Source organism: Dermacentor andersoni, chromosome 8 (genome assembly GCF_023375885.2).
Source record: "Dermacentor andersoni chromosome 8, qqDerAnde1_hic_scaffold, whole genome shotgun sequence".
In the NCBI taxonomy this organism is placed as follows: Eukaryota; Metazoa; Arthropoda; class Arachnida; order Ixodida; family Ixodidae; genus Dermacentor; species Dermacentor andersoni.
Window position 1 is genome coordinate 109,232,251 of NC_092821.1, and position 16,414 is coordinate 109,248,664.

A 16,414-nucleotide genomic window follows, 5' to 3' on the forward strand; every position below is an offset into this window, starting at 1 on the left:
TCCTATGTATTATGTTCCCATTCCATACGTTGCCATTCTGGAATATTCCCACATCCATCTTATGTTGCATTTTAACACAGTGGTCATGTAAATTCAGTGGTATGGATGCAAATTTGGAAGTACAAAATACCGAAGGTATGAGATCGACTGGCCTGATAAGTGTGTTACAGTGCTGTTGTAGCTTTTGCCGCTTCCCTGAACAAGCTTCGCCATAATACAGCTGTGTTATGTAGTGAAGCATATGAAGAGTGGAAAGCGTGCATTGTCGTGGAATATAGTATGTCTTTTAAGTATACATGCACGCAGAGCTGTTTCTGGTGTTGCTGTGGTGATTTGGGACCTTCCTCACTGTTACACTTTCCCGACTGTTAAGTTTTGTTTTGACCATCCCCTGCAAAACATGTCAACGGGGTTCTGCTGTATATAGGGAATGAATTAATGATGTTTAATGGCGCAAGAGCCAGGTATGGCCAAAGAGGGTATATAGCGATCTGATTTCACTCAAGTAGAACACATTTTAACAAAAAGCACCGTCAGGACTACAGGAAATATACTGATTTATATTATAAATGAGATAATGTTAAGGCGGTCTTTTTCTTATGTGTGGGTATGTTCTTGCTTACTAAGACTTTGCTTATAGCAAAGCCGATATTCTTGATGTCATAATGTATAATTTACCAGTCCATGTTCACTTAATATTTCTCTGAGGTCCCTGTAATTTGAGGCGCAGTTTTTGTGCAGAGAAGGGCTCTGTGTGTGAAATTATGGTAAGTCCTTGTGATTAGTCTGATTCAAATGTTGCATCAGCTGCATTTGTGTATGCAAGTGCAAAAAGATAAGGTGGTGCTCTTCATTGTTGAAAGAGTGCACTTGAGTTCTCACCGGGGTCCACATCTGGGACAGGCCTTTGTTCTGCAGTGTTCTGCAGTCTTATGATGACGAAAGGTTTTCAAACCAATCTTGTTGTGTATTGGTCGATTTCTAGGGAACTGCATCATGAAGAGAACTAGTTTAATCCCTTTTGTGCGGTTGTACATCCCATTTCGACCAATGCAAGATCCCTGGGAAGTACAAAGATAAAAAAACATGACAAGTTTTCTATGCATGCTTGATTCACACGAAGGGTTGGGGTACTTGGACAGGTCATTCACATGAGCACGTTGCTAGGCTACTTCAGCTTTGTATCACCATGCAATGTTGCTTTGCTTTGTTCATTTTTGGTGTCCCAAGAGTGGAACGTTGAGTACTCACGCACCTTGGGTTCCCACATGTGTTTGCGTCTTTCAAATGAATGACGGTTGATAGTCTGTACTAATGTTTAGTCTAGTCCCTTTCATTATGCAGTTCCCAAGAAGTCACGCTCATGATGATGGTGAACTCGGAAGAGAATCCATCCCAGTTACCTGCGTGTAGGCTATCGCCTGTAATCCGTCTTTGGTTGTATCGTTGCGTGGACTCAGGTATGGCCAGCTCAGTGGAGTCGTGGAGCCAGCAGCTGGCATCCTTGGATGCCTGGCTGTGACCATGGCCCAGCCCCTGCTGCCTTATGCACTCGCTTTTGCTGCTGGGGCGATGGTCTACGTCGTCGTTGACGACATTGTGCCGGAGGCGCAAGCTTGGTAAGAGAAGCTCGGGGGCTGCCGTGGCTTGTTATATATTTTATCAGAACTAGATTCGAGATGAAATAGATGTTGATATTTACAGAAGAGGTAGTTCATAGCACACACTGCCCGAATATGCAGTTTTCCGAAAATCTACTTTATTTTGAGATTTTTCGGTTTTCAAAGACTGTGACCCCCCTTAAGGGTCAACTCACATGATGGAAAAGCACGCGGCAATCAATCATACCACGAGAGGTGGTACGAACACCGTCTGGCTTTTGAACGCATTCACACAGCCGACTGGAAATGTTGATGACAGATTGTACAAGAGACTATTAACTCTTGGTAGCACCTAAATTGTTGCAGCATGACGCTTCCTGGGTGGTTCGTTATAGCTTGTAATTTACACTATACTTCTGCTAAGACTTTCAGGGTCATCACTGTATATGTATGGCATTGGAAACAATCTCAAATGCTCAAAGACGTCTATGGTACGACAGTGACTGCATGTTTTCAAGAATGTGACCTTTTATTATGAAATGCAGCTTAGTAGATTCTTAGAAGGTTCTGCTACCTTCTGTAAGTTAAAAAAAAAAGATTTTGTGCTCCCACCTCTCCCTTTTTGCCAAAACTTATTTTTCACTTTATGCTGTGGTGGCTGCCATATTGTTGACCTTGGTGTAGTGATCCTTCACCTTCCTACACCTGCTCATGCCTGTGCTTGCGCACTGTAGTTATGGTGTTGCCATACTTCCTCCACGTCAGATTACGGACATCCGAAAAGAGACCGCTATCTCGTTTCTTATCTCTCAATGCATTACCACGAGAGGCTCGACTGCATTGCTCACCCGTAAGGATGTGTTTACTTTGTTTATAGGCAAGAGCTTGCAAAGCAAGAATAATGCCTCGCATGCGTATCTTTTCCTGAGACGCACAAGAACTCATTGTATATCTTGTTTACCGATCTCACAAAAAAAAATCACTGCAAGTTTCTCATTTTCTTGGGTTTTCTAATGGGCATGCAAAGTTAGCTTGCGGGTGTTCGCATTGCACGCTTTTTTTCACTGTGGCTGCACCATGCTGGAGCCGTGGTCTCTAGCAATCCACTTTATTTTCCGATCGCGGTTCTTTTTCTTTGTTTTTTTTTGGGGGGGGCTTGGATGTGGCTTGGAGACTGCCACAACGTCAGTTTTGCTGGGGCCAGCCACTTGGCACAACGTATAAGAATGGAAAGTGAAATTAATAGAATACTGGGGGGGGGGGGAGGCAATATAAGAGCCTCGGTTGTCTGAAACCTATTTTGAATATGGAAACAGGTTGTGTAAATTTTGCTATATTTGTCACAAAATACTTATTATTTATTTTTATTTATTTGTTTCTCATATCTTCTGCATGAGAAGCACTGTAGAGGGGAGTGGCACAAGGATAGGATAGAATAGGGATAACTTTAATAAAGTGCCGGCAAACGACGGTTACAATAGATGGTGCATAATAAACAAAAAAGAAGACAAAGTAAGAAAGTACCGTATTTACTTGATCCTAACATGCCCATGAGTGTAACGCGCACCTGTTTTCCATAACCAAAACGAAAAGGAAAAAAAATTGCCCTCGATTGTAACGCTCACCAATTTGCCACAAACTAAAGAACAGAAAAGCCCTTTACATTACTGTGCACCTCATTCTTTCATACAGGAATACAACTTTCTCTCATTTGGAAAAACAAAGAATTACTCCCAATACACTAAAGTTGCAATAAGTAAGTAAAGTAGCAGAAAAGTAGCAAGGTGAAGTATCGATTACGATAGCAAATTTGTAGACAACTGTACCAAAAGTAAGGATAGTAGTTTTTTCGGCCGTATAAACTTTTAAACATTCACCTACTAACTAAATTAACAAGCATGGTGTCACGTGCACACCAGCAAACATGAACGCGTCTCATGCAATGACCGCGGAAACTTTATCAAAACGCTGGAGTGGGGAAGTGCGGTACCAGGAGCGAGCAAATTGACGTTTGTGCAGCCTCTGGCTTCAATGCTCACTCAGCATCGAGAACACAGCATGGTGCACCTAGATGTGTAGACTCTGTCTCCATCGCAGATCGCTTTCAACATGGGACCACGTGGCCGTGCTGTACATAGCAGCCGCCAGAGTAGAAAACTTATCCTGTTTGCGCCAGTCCCACGTGCAAGTTTTGGGAACTCCGAATGCCCGTGATGCACCCCATTTCCGTTCACCTCCGCACGCGTGATCACTTTCCTTTTAATTGCGGCATTGTCATGAACTCGGCATGTCTTTGCAGTCAGCACTTCCATGCTGATAGAGCAAATGCAGAAAACGGGAAGACTGGGAAGACCGGGAAGATGGACAGGGAACTAACCTAAGCACGCGTACTACAGCACGTGGAGGAAGCTATGGCAGCTAGGCCCGAAGCGCTTGTGAGGCGGCCATTTTGAAATGCCCATGGTGATATGGTAACACAGATTTAGGGATGTACTCGATTCTAACGTGCGCAGAATGTTTGAACCCATTTCATCAGAAAAAAAGTGTGCGTTAGATTGGAGTAAATATGGTAATCTTAGCTACAGAAGTCTCTTGCTCTACAATATTTAGACGTCAGAAAAAACAAACGGAAAAAATGCAAGAGTTCCTATTTATACAATGTTACAATGTTAGCTATAGTTTTGCAAAATATAGTGTCATCATTAATAGCCACAATATCAGCAGGACGGTAGTACCAGTCTATGGATGGTGCAAGGCAAAAAATACTGAGAAAAATACTTTGTGTAGCATAGATCAGTCCTAACTTTATGACAGGGACAAGCACGATAGTATAGATAATGTAGTCTTGCAAAAAACTCCACATTCAAGGTAAGATGATGATTGTGATGCAGGTTCTTTTCTTTCTTTAATCTTTCTAACTGTTCCCTGAGGTGGAGCCTCCAAGAACCCAATTGAGGACAAAGCCATTTGTTCTAAAACATCCACAAAACTTTTAATAGAGCTAATGTAAACAGAGACGCATGAAATGAACACTCAGTGAAAAAATTCACATCAAGAAACCAATGCACTTGAAGCTGGATCAGTATCGACGCAACGCAAGTCAGGGCAGACCGCGAGTGTCATCGCACGCTACAGTTCAACATGGGGGGGTGGAGGCAAGGCAACGAAAGAAGTGGCGTTCTCACCAAAAGGCCGATGTGACTGACCGACAAATAGGCAACCACAGCATAGCTTCTCCTGCTTGGAGACGGGACGCAGGCAGCCTGGTAGCACACACAGCTGGAGGTGGTGTTCTGACCAAGGAGCTGGGTGCAGTCTCGGGTCCGTAGCCCAGCTACTCACATTCTGCTTGTGGGCTCGGGAGTTCGCCGGCCTTGGGCAGCAATCCGTGATCGGGTAGAGTTGCGACACCTGGGAACGGGTTAATAGGAGGCCCCAGTCGAGTGTAGTCCTGGACGCTCGGGTCCTGAACCCAACGGCTTTCTTCAGCTCCCGGTCCGGTTTCACCCTTGCGTCGCTTCCTGGAACTGTACCCTTTCTGCTTCAGTGCCTCGCTGTTGCTGCCGCTCCTGCAGATTTGTCTCTTCCGTATTGGTGACCCTTGGAGCCCTGCCTCTCTTCTTTGGCGATTGTTCCCTGGAAGCTCCGTGGTCATTGCCAATTGGGTCACTTTCTTTTTGCTTTATCTGCTTGCGCCACACGGTCTCGTGCCCGACGCTCTTTGATGTCGTTGACTTCCATTCATCATGAGATTCACCTCCACACGCACACTCTTTGTCGTCCTTTTCCTTTCATTTCACAACCATGGCACAGTCTCGTGCACTTCACATATCACAATGATAAAGTGCGTGAAGAGGTGCGAAACATGCGATCTTCCGGTAAAAACACAGCAAAGGAAGGCCAAGATTGGATTTCATTGAGATAATGCTTGTGGTTCTGTTATAGTTCGAAAAAATCAAACGAACAGTGTTATTTTGGGCAAGTTCTAGGAAGTAATTACCTTATTTATTTGAATCTAAGCCGGTAGCTTTGTTTCAAATAATCGTATGCCAAACTCTAGGGTCGGCTTAGATTTGAGGATTTTAATAAACACACGAGGTTGTAATTTAAAATGATAAATATGGTGCATAGCTAGCGCCATCTAGAGAACTCAGTATCACAGCCGCTATTAGCCGCGCCAGTAACCAACTGAAGTACACGAGAGACGTAGCTATTTTGACCTGCGTCATATCGGCGTGCGGCATGGCCCATAGCATGGCGTTATCGTAAAGGCACCAAACAGGCGATGCCACTATAGGGCTGCTTTCAAACGCAAAGTTGTGCTAGCCGCAGGCAACGTCAAACGTTCAAGCCAGGTGGGACTTTAGCATCGAGGAGAAAAACCTCCATTGTTGAAGGGGGCAACGGGGGACGCTTTCTGCGTGTGCCGTAATGAGGAGATCACAGCGATAAGGAAAACAAGCGCGCGATAACAGAGAGGAGCTGTTCATCGAGATCGCGCCACATTTCGATGCGTGCGAGCCGTGCCGCACTGTCTGCGCATGCATGGGCACGCGGACGCGAGCTTGTGCTTGTCCGCAAACGTGCGTATGGTCTGGGCTATAGCGACGAGGCTAGCAGCGATAATAACGTAGAGTAAGCTCGGCAGTTCATATTAAATAAATGCTGTTTTAATTTTGTGAGCACTGTCCTCACTTTTTTGTTCAGACTTCATTCGAGGTAAGTTTCTTAAATTTTTTCTGGCTTCGGACATTCGGGGATCAGCTTAGAATTGGGGCTGGCCTAGATTTGAATAAACACGGTAGGTTATCATATCCAGGATCCCACATAGATGTAGCATATTCTGATTTAGGCCGTATTAAAGTTTTATGCAATGGGTATTTTAGATGAGTTGGAGTTCTAGAAATGTTACAGTGCAGGTTTCGTTAAATAATTTTTAGCATTTCTTAATATTCAGTCCCATTAACCAAGAGTTACACCATTTAGTTGTTGAGTTAAGATCAAGTTGTAGTTGGTTAGCGTCGACCTCATTTGTTATTTCACGAAATATAACACAATCGTCAGTGAACAAATGTATGTTGAGGACACTGTAGCGGGAAGGTCGTTTATATGCATGCGAAATAGGAGAGGGCCAGAACAGAACCATGGGGTACACTAGAATGAATGCCACTGAAAGAAGAACTGTATCCATTAGCTACAACAAACTGAGTGCAATTTGTTAGGAAATGCTCAATCCAGGTGAGGAAGTTAGGTTCCAAAATTAGGTTGCTTAGTTTGAACAACAGAAGTTTGTGACAAACCTTGTCAAACGCCTTTAAGAAATTTAAGAAAATACAGCTGGCATAAGACGAACGATCGAAGATTCTATATAACTTATCCGCGGGAGAAGCTAGTTGCATTTCACATGAAAAAGTTTTTCTAAAGCTATGCTATGCTAGAGCGAACAGTGAATTAGACTGAGGAAAATTGGCAAGGCTAGAAAAAGTTACATGCTCCAGTAGTTTACAGAAGGTACTAGTCATGGAAACAGGACAGTAATTAATAGGCGAATTTTTGTTACCTGACTTATGTAGAAGAATCACTTTTTGGGTTGTTCATTCATTAGGCAGTGTAGATACGTCTAGACATTTCTGAAAAAAGATTTGAAAGTAAACTGAAATGGCAACACTAGTACCTTCAAAAATTCAGTTTTAACAGCTGAGTCATACCTAAGTATATGAACATTCAGAGAAATAATTAGGCTTTAGAACAGCACAACAGTAGAACAGTAATTGGAGTAGTTAGAACAGTAATTCAATGCGTTTGCACATTGTCATATTCAAGTGTGGTTGGCAAAACGCTTCGGCATGTGTTGGAAACTTTTTTCGCAAATGTTTGGTTTAAAACAGTAGCACGCTGGTCATGAGGAATACAGCTGCTTGAGGAGTCATTCAAAATTCAATATAATCAGACACTAGGTGGTAGGTTGTTGATTCTACAAAATTTATTAGCATTACTTGTTAGTATCAATGGAAGAATGCTAGATAAAAAATTATTCTTGACAAACGAGTGCAGTTACATGAGCATCAAGTGTTGTTTTGTAAGCAGCCTGTCTTGATTTAGTGAGTGAGTTCTTTAGCCAAGCGAAAAAAAAAAGATCATGTTTCTTTTTGTTAGTGAGACACCTGATGTGGGGACCATACCAAGCTGCTTGAGGGTTTAAGGTATTGTCACAGGTATAAAACTATTTACACGATGTATTTACATGATGTGTATATATGCAGCAACCTAGAATCTTGAGAGGCTGTTGCTACTTCGTTGTCTTCATCATCAACAACCTTGTCCTCTTTTTCCACCGCAACACGACACCCGGTAGAAAAAGCACCGTCCCGGTGCTTCAGGCATCGGTAAGGGCATAGTAAGGCTTAAGAGGAAGCTTTAGCTCGGGTGCTCCTATCTAAATACACGTAAAAGGAGAATTCGTTTTTCTCGGCAACCACCGCACCAAATTTGACGAGGTTTGTTGCATTTAAAAGAAAAACTTAAAATCTAGTGACTGTTGGTTTCAGATTTTTTATTTAGGTCGTCAATTTTTTATTAAAAATTGGCAAAAATCGAAAATTTTCAATAAACAAAACTATCAAGTTTACAGCTCTGTAACTCGGCAACGAAAATTTATAATACATTTCCGTGAATTGCATCTAATAATACATCTAAAGCGGACAAAATTGATCTGTTACACATCAATCTAAAAATATTTAGTAATATGGAAATATAGCTTTTGTAGAACCCTTGTAAACAACGTAACAAATTCACGTAAGATATAAAATGACAGATCGAATTTGTCCGCTTTCAATGATCTAATGGATCCCGTTTACAAAACCGAGATATCTGTTTTTTTATGCAGAGCTATGAATTTGTGAACTTCGTACTTCTATTTTTTTCAAACTTCCGAATTTTCGAAAATCTTTTTAACAAAATTCAGGACCTAAATAGAAATTCCGCGACCAACAGTCACTAGAATTTAACCTTCTCTCTCAAATGCAACAAATTTCATTAAAATCAATCCAGGGGTTATCTCAGAAAAACGTTTTTGTGTTTTTACATGTATTTGAATAGGCCGCGTCCGAGTTGGGCCTGAGCTAAAGCTTCCTCTTAAGTCGAGAAACGTGTACTACGTCAGGTGATGTGGAACCGGGTGGCATGACGGGGGTCACGGGGATTATCTCGTGACATTGGTCACTTGACGAAGAACGCGGTAAGGGCCTTTGTAGCACGGAAGGAGTTTCTCGGAGAGCCCCACTCGGCGGCAAGGGGACCAAAGTAGCACGAGAGAGCCTGGTGAAAAGTATGTGTCACGATGGCGGCAATTGTAAGCATGCCGTTGAGATTCCTGCGATGCCAACAGAAGAGTACGGGCAAGCTGGCGCGCATGGTCAGCATGGACGATGGCATCGCGCGCGCGCATACTTGGTCCTCGACTCCTGTACCAAGGGCAGTGAAGTGTCCATTGGTAATACAGGGTCATGACCGAAGAGTATGTAAAAGGGGGAATACCCAGCAGTATCGTGGCGGGATGAATTATAGCCGAACGTGACTTAGGGCAAAGCCACATCCCAGTTTTTATGGTTGGTTGAAACGTACCGTATTTACTCGCATAATGATCGCACTCGCGTAATGATCACACCCCTGAATTTTGTCGTCAAAATTCGATTTTTTTAATTTCTCGTGTAATGATTGCACCCCCGAACTTGCCGCAGCGATATGTCGGGTGCCAAGCCTAACTAATATTGATCGCACTTGCCATCTGTCGAATGCTATGCGAACGACTCTTCAAGACAAACCAAACGGTCTGCACGCACCAAACATTCTTAAGTAGATGCCTCATTTCATTACTTTCATCACTTTCCACACTTCCATGAGAAAAAAAAAACTGCAACCAAACTTGCCTTTATTATGTGTAGGCTTTATGATGGTTGTGGTCAACAACAAAAAAAGGCGCCTTTCGATTCTTCTCATCTGCACTTGTGGGCACGCAACAAATCGCGAGCGGCAACGATAGTAGCCACGTTTACACTGATACGTTAAGTGTACCCCATTCTTACGCCGACGCTTGTAACACAGCTAAGATAGTCAACGTGCCAGATTAGGATAGTAGTGAAGACAGATGCCGAAGTTTCCGCAGCATGCCGGCCATGTGTTTTTATGTCACTGGCAGCTAAGCGCGCCCATCTGTTTCTGTCCCCTCAAAGTGGACATGGCTACGTTATTGCCGCAAACTTGCCGATATTAACGATAATATTCATTACTGATAAGGAAGAAACTGTTTCAATGCACGTAATGTACTCACGAGAAGAAAAAAAATTGCGTTTGGCGCGTTCGGCTTGCTCCGCCGGCCGCCATTTTTGTTTTGGTGTCCCGCAGCAAACGCTGGACGAAAAAAAGTTTTTCTTTCGCGGGAAATTTAACCCGTGTAATGATTGCACCCCTGATTTTGCCTCAATTTTTCTGACAAAAAAGTTCGATCGTTATGCGAGTAAATACGGTATTTCGATACCATGTCAGTAATGGTCTGATTAAGTCGCTCAGTAAAGCCGTTGGTCTGGGGATGATAGGAGGTAGCCAGTTTGTGCTTGGTAGAACATGAGTGTGGGATATTGGCGATGACTTGGGAGAGGAATGTGCAGCCGCGGTCAGTAAAGAGCTGTCGCGGGGCGCCATGTACTAAAATGATATCCCGGAGTAGGAAATCAGAGATGTCCATTGCGCAGCTCGTGGGAAGTGCTCGAGGGATAGCATAGTGCGTCGCATAATCAGTAGTGACAGTGATCCACCTGCCGCTGGAGCTGGACTCAAGAAAAGGGCCAAGGAGATCCAAACCCACGCGAAAGAATGGCTCAGGTGGAATGTTGATCGTCTGCAAGCACACGGCAGGAAGCATTGCTGGCTTTTTGCGATGTTGACAGGGCTTGCAAGCAGCTACATAGCGCCGTACAGAGCGTGCAAGGCTGGGCCAGTAGAAGCTGCAACGCATGCGGTCGTAAGTGCGAGCAAACCCAAGGTGTCCGGCAGTTGTGGCGTCATGAAGCTCCTGAAGCACGGTTGAGTGGAGGTTTTGAGGAACGACAAGAAGAAGGGGAGGACCGTCAGGATGAAAACTGCATCAGTACAATATCCCGTTGTTGAGAACGAACCACCGTAACTATGGATCAGTAGGAGCAGATTCCATTCGGTCAATGAGGTTCCTCAAAGTAGCGACATGGCGTTGCTCGTTGGCCATGTCGAAAAGCTTGGAAATGGAAAGAACACTTGTTGAAGCATCCATGTCGGCGTTGGCGGGCACGTGTACAGGGTAACGAGACAAGCAGTCGGCGTCCTTGTGTAGACAACCAGACCTATGCACCACCGAATAGGAATACTCTCGCAGCCGCAAAGCCATCGTCCAAGCCTCCAAGCCTCCTACTAATTTAACAAAAGTAGCAGCTGTCCTGTGTCTTTCTCTTTGTCTTCAGTCAAAGTGTGAGCTTATCTGAACCTGTAAACACAAACCAACTAGACCAGCAGCACATCCTATTAGCAAGGCCTTGGTGGCTAGATAGGGTGGTTTAGCTGGGCATAGAAGCCAGCAACTGGAATGTTGCAGGAAGATGCAAATAAAATGTTCTTTGATGGCCACAAAATCATACAGTAGGAATAGCCAACAAAGAATTTACCGTCTTTACTCGTAAAAAAAGAATTTACCATTTTTAGTCGTGTAAAGCCTGCATGCCCCCTTTGAATCATAAAAGCTTTTGGGGAAAAACTTTCACTAAAGTGCTGCACACTTGCACACGTGCATAGCCTCTGAGATCACAACGCTGCACCCTTGCGATCTCGTGTGCTTGCACTTTGGTCTCTGGTTCAAACACACCTCATGCCATGCATTTAACTTTTCTCGCTGCAGTTCAAATGGCCGACTGGCGTCATGGACCACCGTGGTCGGGTTTATCGTTATGATGGCCTTGGATGTCGGCCTCAGCTGAACTGCACAGAAACCGTCATAATAGGCCATTACATCGAGCATATTGCAAGGACCAGGTTGTGCCTTTGGGACCAAGGAACACGAGGAAGGGTGAAGCTCTACAAAAAGCTTCACTTGCGGAAAAGCTTTACGGTTTGCCTGCCAGTGGGATGACACTGGCAAGACAATGCAAAGGTGGGAAGTGCTAGCCAACAAACTGCAAAGTGTACTTATCTCAGAGGAATTTCATGCATTCGCACGACCCCATGTCTCTCGCTCATCAAAATGGGGCACTGTGCATCGCACTGCGTGTTTTTATAATTTTCTTTTTTTTTTTTATCTTGTCCACTCCATGCTTCATCCATGTTGCTCATTGCGTCGGCTCGAAGACATCAGCATTTGGCAGAATGCTCGTGCCTCCATCTTGTTGTGCAGTACGCTTACGAACAGCGTAGCAATTCGGACTCATTGTATATGTAAATTTCGTACCGTTTTCGAAAGCGATTAATGGCACATGATTTGATGGTGCAATGGTGGTATCCGCCGTTATTTTTCAGTATTGTAACTGGAATGCATTGGTTTCGTGTTACCTGGCTACAAAATGGCACGTCCCAGCATTGTGTTTTGTTTTGAACCTCAATAGTTGTTTTTTTCCCCCACTGATTCAATAAGTCATTCTTGAAGTGCACAGAGAATGTGTGTAAGGCCGGTGTTTGATATTTGTTGATATAACTAAGCTAGTCGTTTAGTCTCGCACGTTACAGTGGTGTTCGGGCTTGTCACGTGCATTTCAAGCAGCGTTTGGCTTTTGGTCATTTCCTTGTGTTAGCTAACAATGTAAACAGGAACAAATGCGTTAATTTTGTTTGTTTTTATTGAGTTGTATAACATGGCGCACTTATGGAGAAATGTTTATGTGGACGCTGTTTTGTGTAATCTTTAATCTGGTGCACACTGCAAAGGCACTCCTTGAAGTATTAGTGATAAGACAGTTGTGACCCTTTATTATTCCTATTCGTGTGCCGATTGATACTGCTGAGAGTAGCCTCAAAGTAGACGTACATTCTAAGTAAATTATTTATTTACATTGGGCTATACGACATTAAGGATGCATTATTTCTGAAATGGCCCTGTCTATATTAACTTAATCTTATTGAGATGTATAGCTGACTAAATTGTTGCTACACTCGTACTAGATGCATGCATATGTGCGTGTAGAGCCTGGTATATTTTATTGCTACACTGAAATGAAATTGCACGAATAAAATTTGGGTAGTGCTCGTGGCACATAAAAACAAATACTGTTACGGTATCTTAGACTTAAAGACCAACTGCAGCAAAATTTCGCTCTCGCTTGATTGGTTATAAATGAGCAGCATAACTACTGAAGCAATCTTGCCAGTGCTTCAGGGCTCGTAACTGTCAAACATTTTTATTAGCAGCTTTTAAATAGCATGTGCGTCTAGTGGATAGTGGATGTGATGCAAGTCCCAGCACATTGCCTCTGAGATTTTGGAGCAACCCATGGGCAGCAGCAGGTGCTGCATAATCTCTGAGGTTGTGCTGTGGAGCTATGCATTCTTAGTCTTGTATCACTTCCGACGAGCGATAATAGCAGCATTTTGTGTGTGTGTGTTCATTTTGTTTTGTTCTTTGCACTTTCAGTATAAAAAAACGTTTCGGTATAAAAGCTTTTTGCAAGCCTTTGGTGACACATACACTCATGTTTCAACCATAAATTTTTGCATGGAGGCTGCTCCATGTGTACACTACATGAAACTAGGTTTTTTAGGAAGATGGAAATTTTGTTGCAGTTGGCCTTTAGAGGAATGGGCATCCACTTTCTTTTGTGTTTTATTTCTGAAAGCACACCTGTAAGTTTTATGGTGTTGTTGTTGGATAAGCATCTCAAGTTGGTTATGTTGCAAGTGATTGTCGTGGTGTGGTTATCTGCTTTTGTAAAGCCATGGGAAGTGGTTAAGTTTGTTTTACTTTTTATGTTTGGTGCAAATGAAAGTGGAAAATAAAAAGAGATTAATGCCCTTTGCAAATTGTCTCTATGCTCAAACCTCGTCATTTTACGCAACGTGAAACAACTTTCTTGCTTTCTGGTTCATTGAGCATTATTTAGCGACAGTCTACGAGGTTGAAAGCTTCCAACGCAGCTGAATTTGGTAACAGCTTATAGGAAAGGTAATGAGGAATGCCAAATTCACTTGGATTGTTGGAGTGTGCGGCAAAAACAGCTCAAGTTTCTTTTAAATATTGAGAGTTTCCTTTAGCAAATTAAGCTGTCTGGACAGCGGCTCTAATGACGTAAGCTTGACGTCATGAATGGCGCAGTTTGGCCTGTTTTTATGAGAGAAAGCTTCTAAAGGTTGTCCGATGGAGTGTTTGCTTAACTTGTGAACAAAGTATTTCATTAACTGAGCGAAACGTTAGTTCAGGCTAGTTGTTACCCTATCACCCCTACTATTTTAGTGCAGTATGTTTCGACAATGACAAGCATGCTAAACTAAAGGTACAAGCACTAAGTGTGTTTGTCATCATCTGAAAATTCTGCACTAAAAATCCCAGTAAGTACATATCATTAGTTCCGTGGCATAAGCCATTAATTAAATAGCATTGAGTTGACGCTGCCAAAATCTGTGATGTCGCACAAGCCAGCGCCAAAATATCCAAGTGGCGTCGTCTCCATCCATTTCTGTTTTTGCTTTACTTTGTCACTTGCCAAGCCTCTGTTCGCTGTAGTACTAGCCTGTTCACAATTCTAGAAATGCAGTAAATCAATTTAATTGAACTTAATTTTTGTGAGAACATAATGTTTGAGATTTCTAGAGAAACATGCACTGTACACACACAAAGAAAAGTAAAAAATTGTTCTGCTGACCATTGCAGTAGGGTAGGTTTAGGTAATGTTTATGGCATCTGCGGATTGTACTGAAAGCTTATACCAAGTATGATCATGTAAACACATATGGGGGGGGTAACTGATGTGTCAAGGCTGAAAGTTGCAAGTTGCAGCCAGCAAGTTCAAAAGTATGGCTGTTTTATGATGCATCTCTATGTTGGTCATTCTAAGAGCACCTTGGTATGCTTTAGGATTGAAAACTGAGGCATATTATACATATTCGTTTTTGTAGTTTGCACATGCGCCCAAGTATAAGTGGTGAAACAGGAAAGGTAATGATGCAGTTTAATGGACGCTAGTCTCATGCACTTCATTTTCTCATACAGCCGTTTTTACATAGGTGCTGCACAAACCACGAGATATTTGAGCACGTTTAGTGTTCAAAGTGACAAAATAGTGGGTTAACCTCTTTGCGCAACAAGCGAGTGTGTGCTTGATCTGAAGCATCACAGTTGCACAAGAAGCGATCTCAAGTCCTCCATCAGTCGGGAGTCCTGGTCAGCCACAGGCTTCCAAAGGACTCGAATCAGTGCCACTTTTGGTAGCTTTGGTCCCTGGCTCATGAGCCCTGTCTACGAAAGGGAGTTAACCGCTTGGAAACCACTGCAATCTATATAATATATGAACAGCCCATACTCCAACATGGACATTCAAAACAGGGCGAGCTTCTTCCCCGTTATGCACAGAATGCAAAAAAAAAGAAAAAGAAAGTCAGTGTGGAACACTTGATTTAGTCCTGCTGGCATTTCAATGTTGAAAGGAAGAATATCTGTAACAACTTGCAAACAAGAGGCTTTCTGCAGGCATCTTTCAGTCAGACGATGTTATGAACAGGAGAAGTGCTGAAAATACTAAAGATAGCGCGTAAGGAGGTCTCGCGTGTTCTACTCTCATATCTATGCAATACTGAACTTATGTACCCACGGTAACGCATTCCTGAATGGCAGAAGAGGCACACAGGTGATGACCCAGACTTGCAGCTTGCTAGCCCCACCTGTGGCAAACGCAGTCACCTTAAGCCGTAATAAAGCAAGACATAAAATATACCACTTAATGTGAAATTTGACACATTTTTAATGTGATGACTGTATAGGCGGACTTCACCTAATTCGGAGGTATCGCATAGGGTATTTGTTTTTGTTTTTTTTTTTTGCGGCTAACAGAAAAGCGGGCGTTACCAAACGACATCTGTTAAACAAAGTCCAACAGTGCATTGGCGTGAAAGTCCCTTGTGCAAGCCGGTTTGTATCTGCTGATGCACATTGTTGGCAATGCTTATGACGAACCTGTTCGCCTCTTTGGAACTGTCTAACTGTAAACCACGACTGTATTCTTTAAGCAGAAATGTCTCTTTACATAGGAGGTTTCACACATCTATGCCGGGATAGCACCAGATGAATTCACGAAAGCTTGGTTGCCTAATATCGACCAAGGTGTTTGACTGGTGGCTATCATGGTGCGCAGAGCACGGCCAACGGACAAAGACGATAAAAAGGAACGACGATGGCAAGCGCTGAAGGGAGGAGTGCTTGTTCAGCGCTTGTCATAGTCATTCCTTTTTTTTTCGTTTTTGTCCGCTGGCTGAAGATAGTTGAAGACAGACAAGCTGAATATCGTTGTTTACATGTCTGTCTCTTGTCGTCTGCTATCAGATACCAGTGTTCTTGCTTAGATGTGTAGGCACCTAGCGGGATGGTGCCGTTGGTGTCTGAGGTATTTTTTTTTTTTTGTCTTTCTGCACCGCATTCTGCAACTCGGCTGTTCAGCAAGAACTTGGCTTTTAGAGCACTGGTATCCTGCTGTGAATTACATTTCATGTGTATCGGGACGTTGTGCATTGCGCAAGGTGGGCAAAACGAAGGATTTAAGTCGCCGCAACCGCCTCCAAAATTGTTCTGAAAGCCTGCCAGTACACTTAAGCGT

General features: G+C 43.2%; 1 protein-coding gene across 2 annotated transcripts in view; it reads left to right on the top strand.

The window, feature by feature from the left end:
• The window catches only part of Zip48C (Zinc/iron regulated transporter-related protein 48C), a 59,994-nt gene extending 46,369 nt beyond the window's left edge, over positions 1-13,625 (top strand). Inside the window, exons 8-9 of one of the 2 annotated variants that reach the window (XM_050176838.3) lie at positions 1,461-1,619; positions 11,524-13,625. In XM_050176838.3, the coding sequence (XP_050032795.1) occupies positions 1,461-1,619; positions 11,524-11,602 (238 nt within the window). In that variant the 3' untranslated portion in view covers positions 11,603-13,625. The remainder of the gene's footprint in view (positions 1-1,460; positions 1,620-11,523) is intronic. The other variant, XM_055069714.2, reaches the window with a different exon arrangement.
• Positions 13,626-16,414: the final 2,789 nt, after the last annotated feature.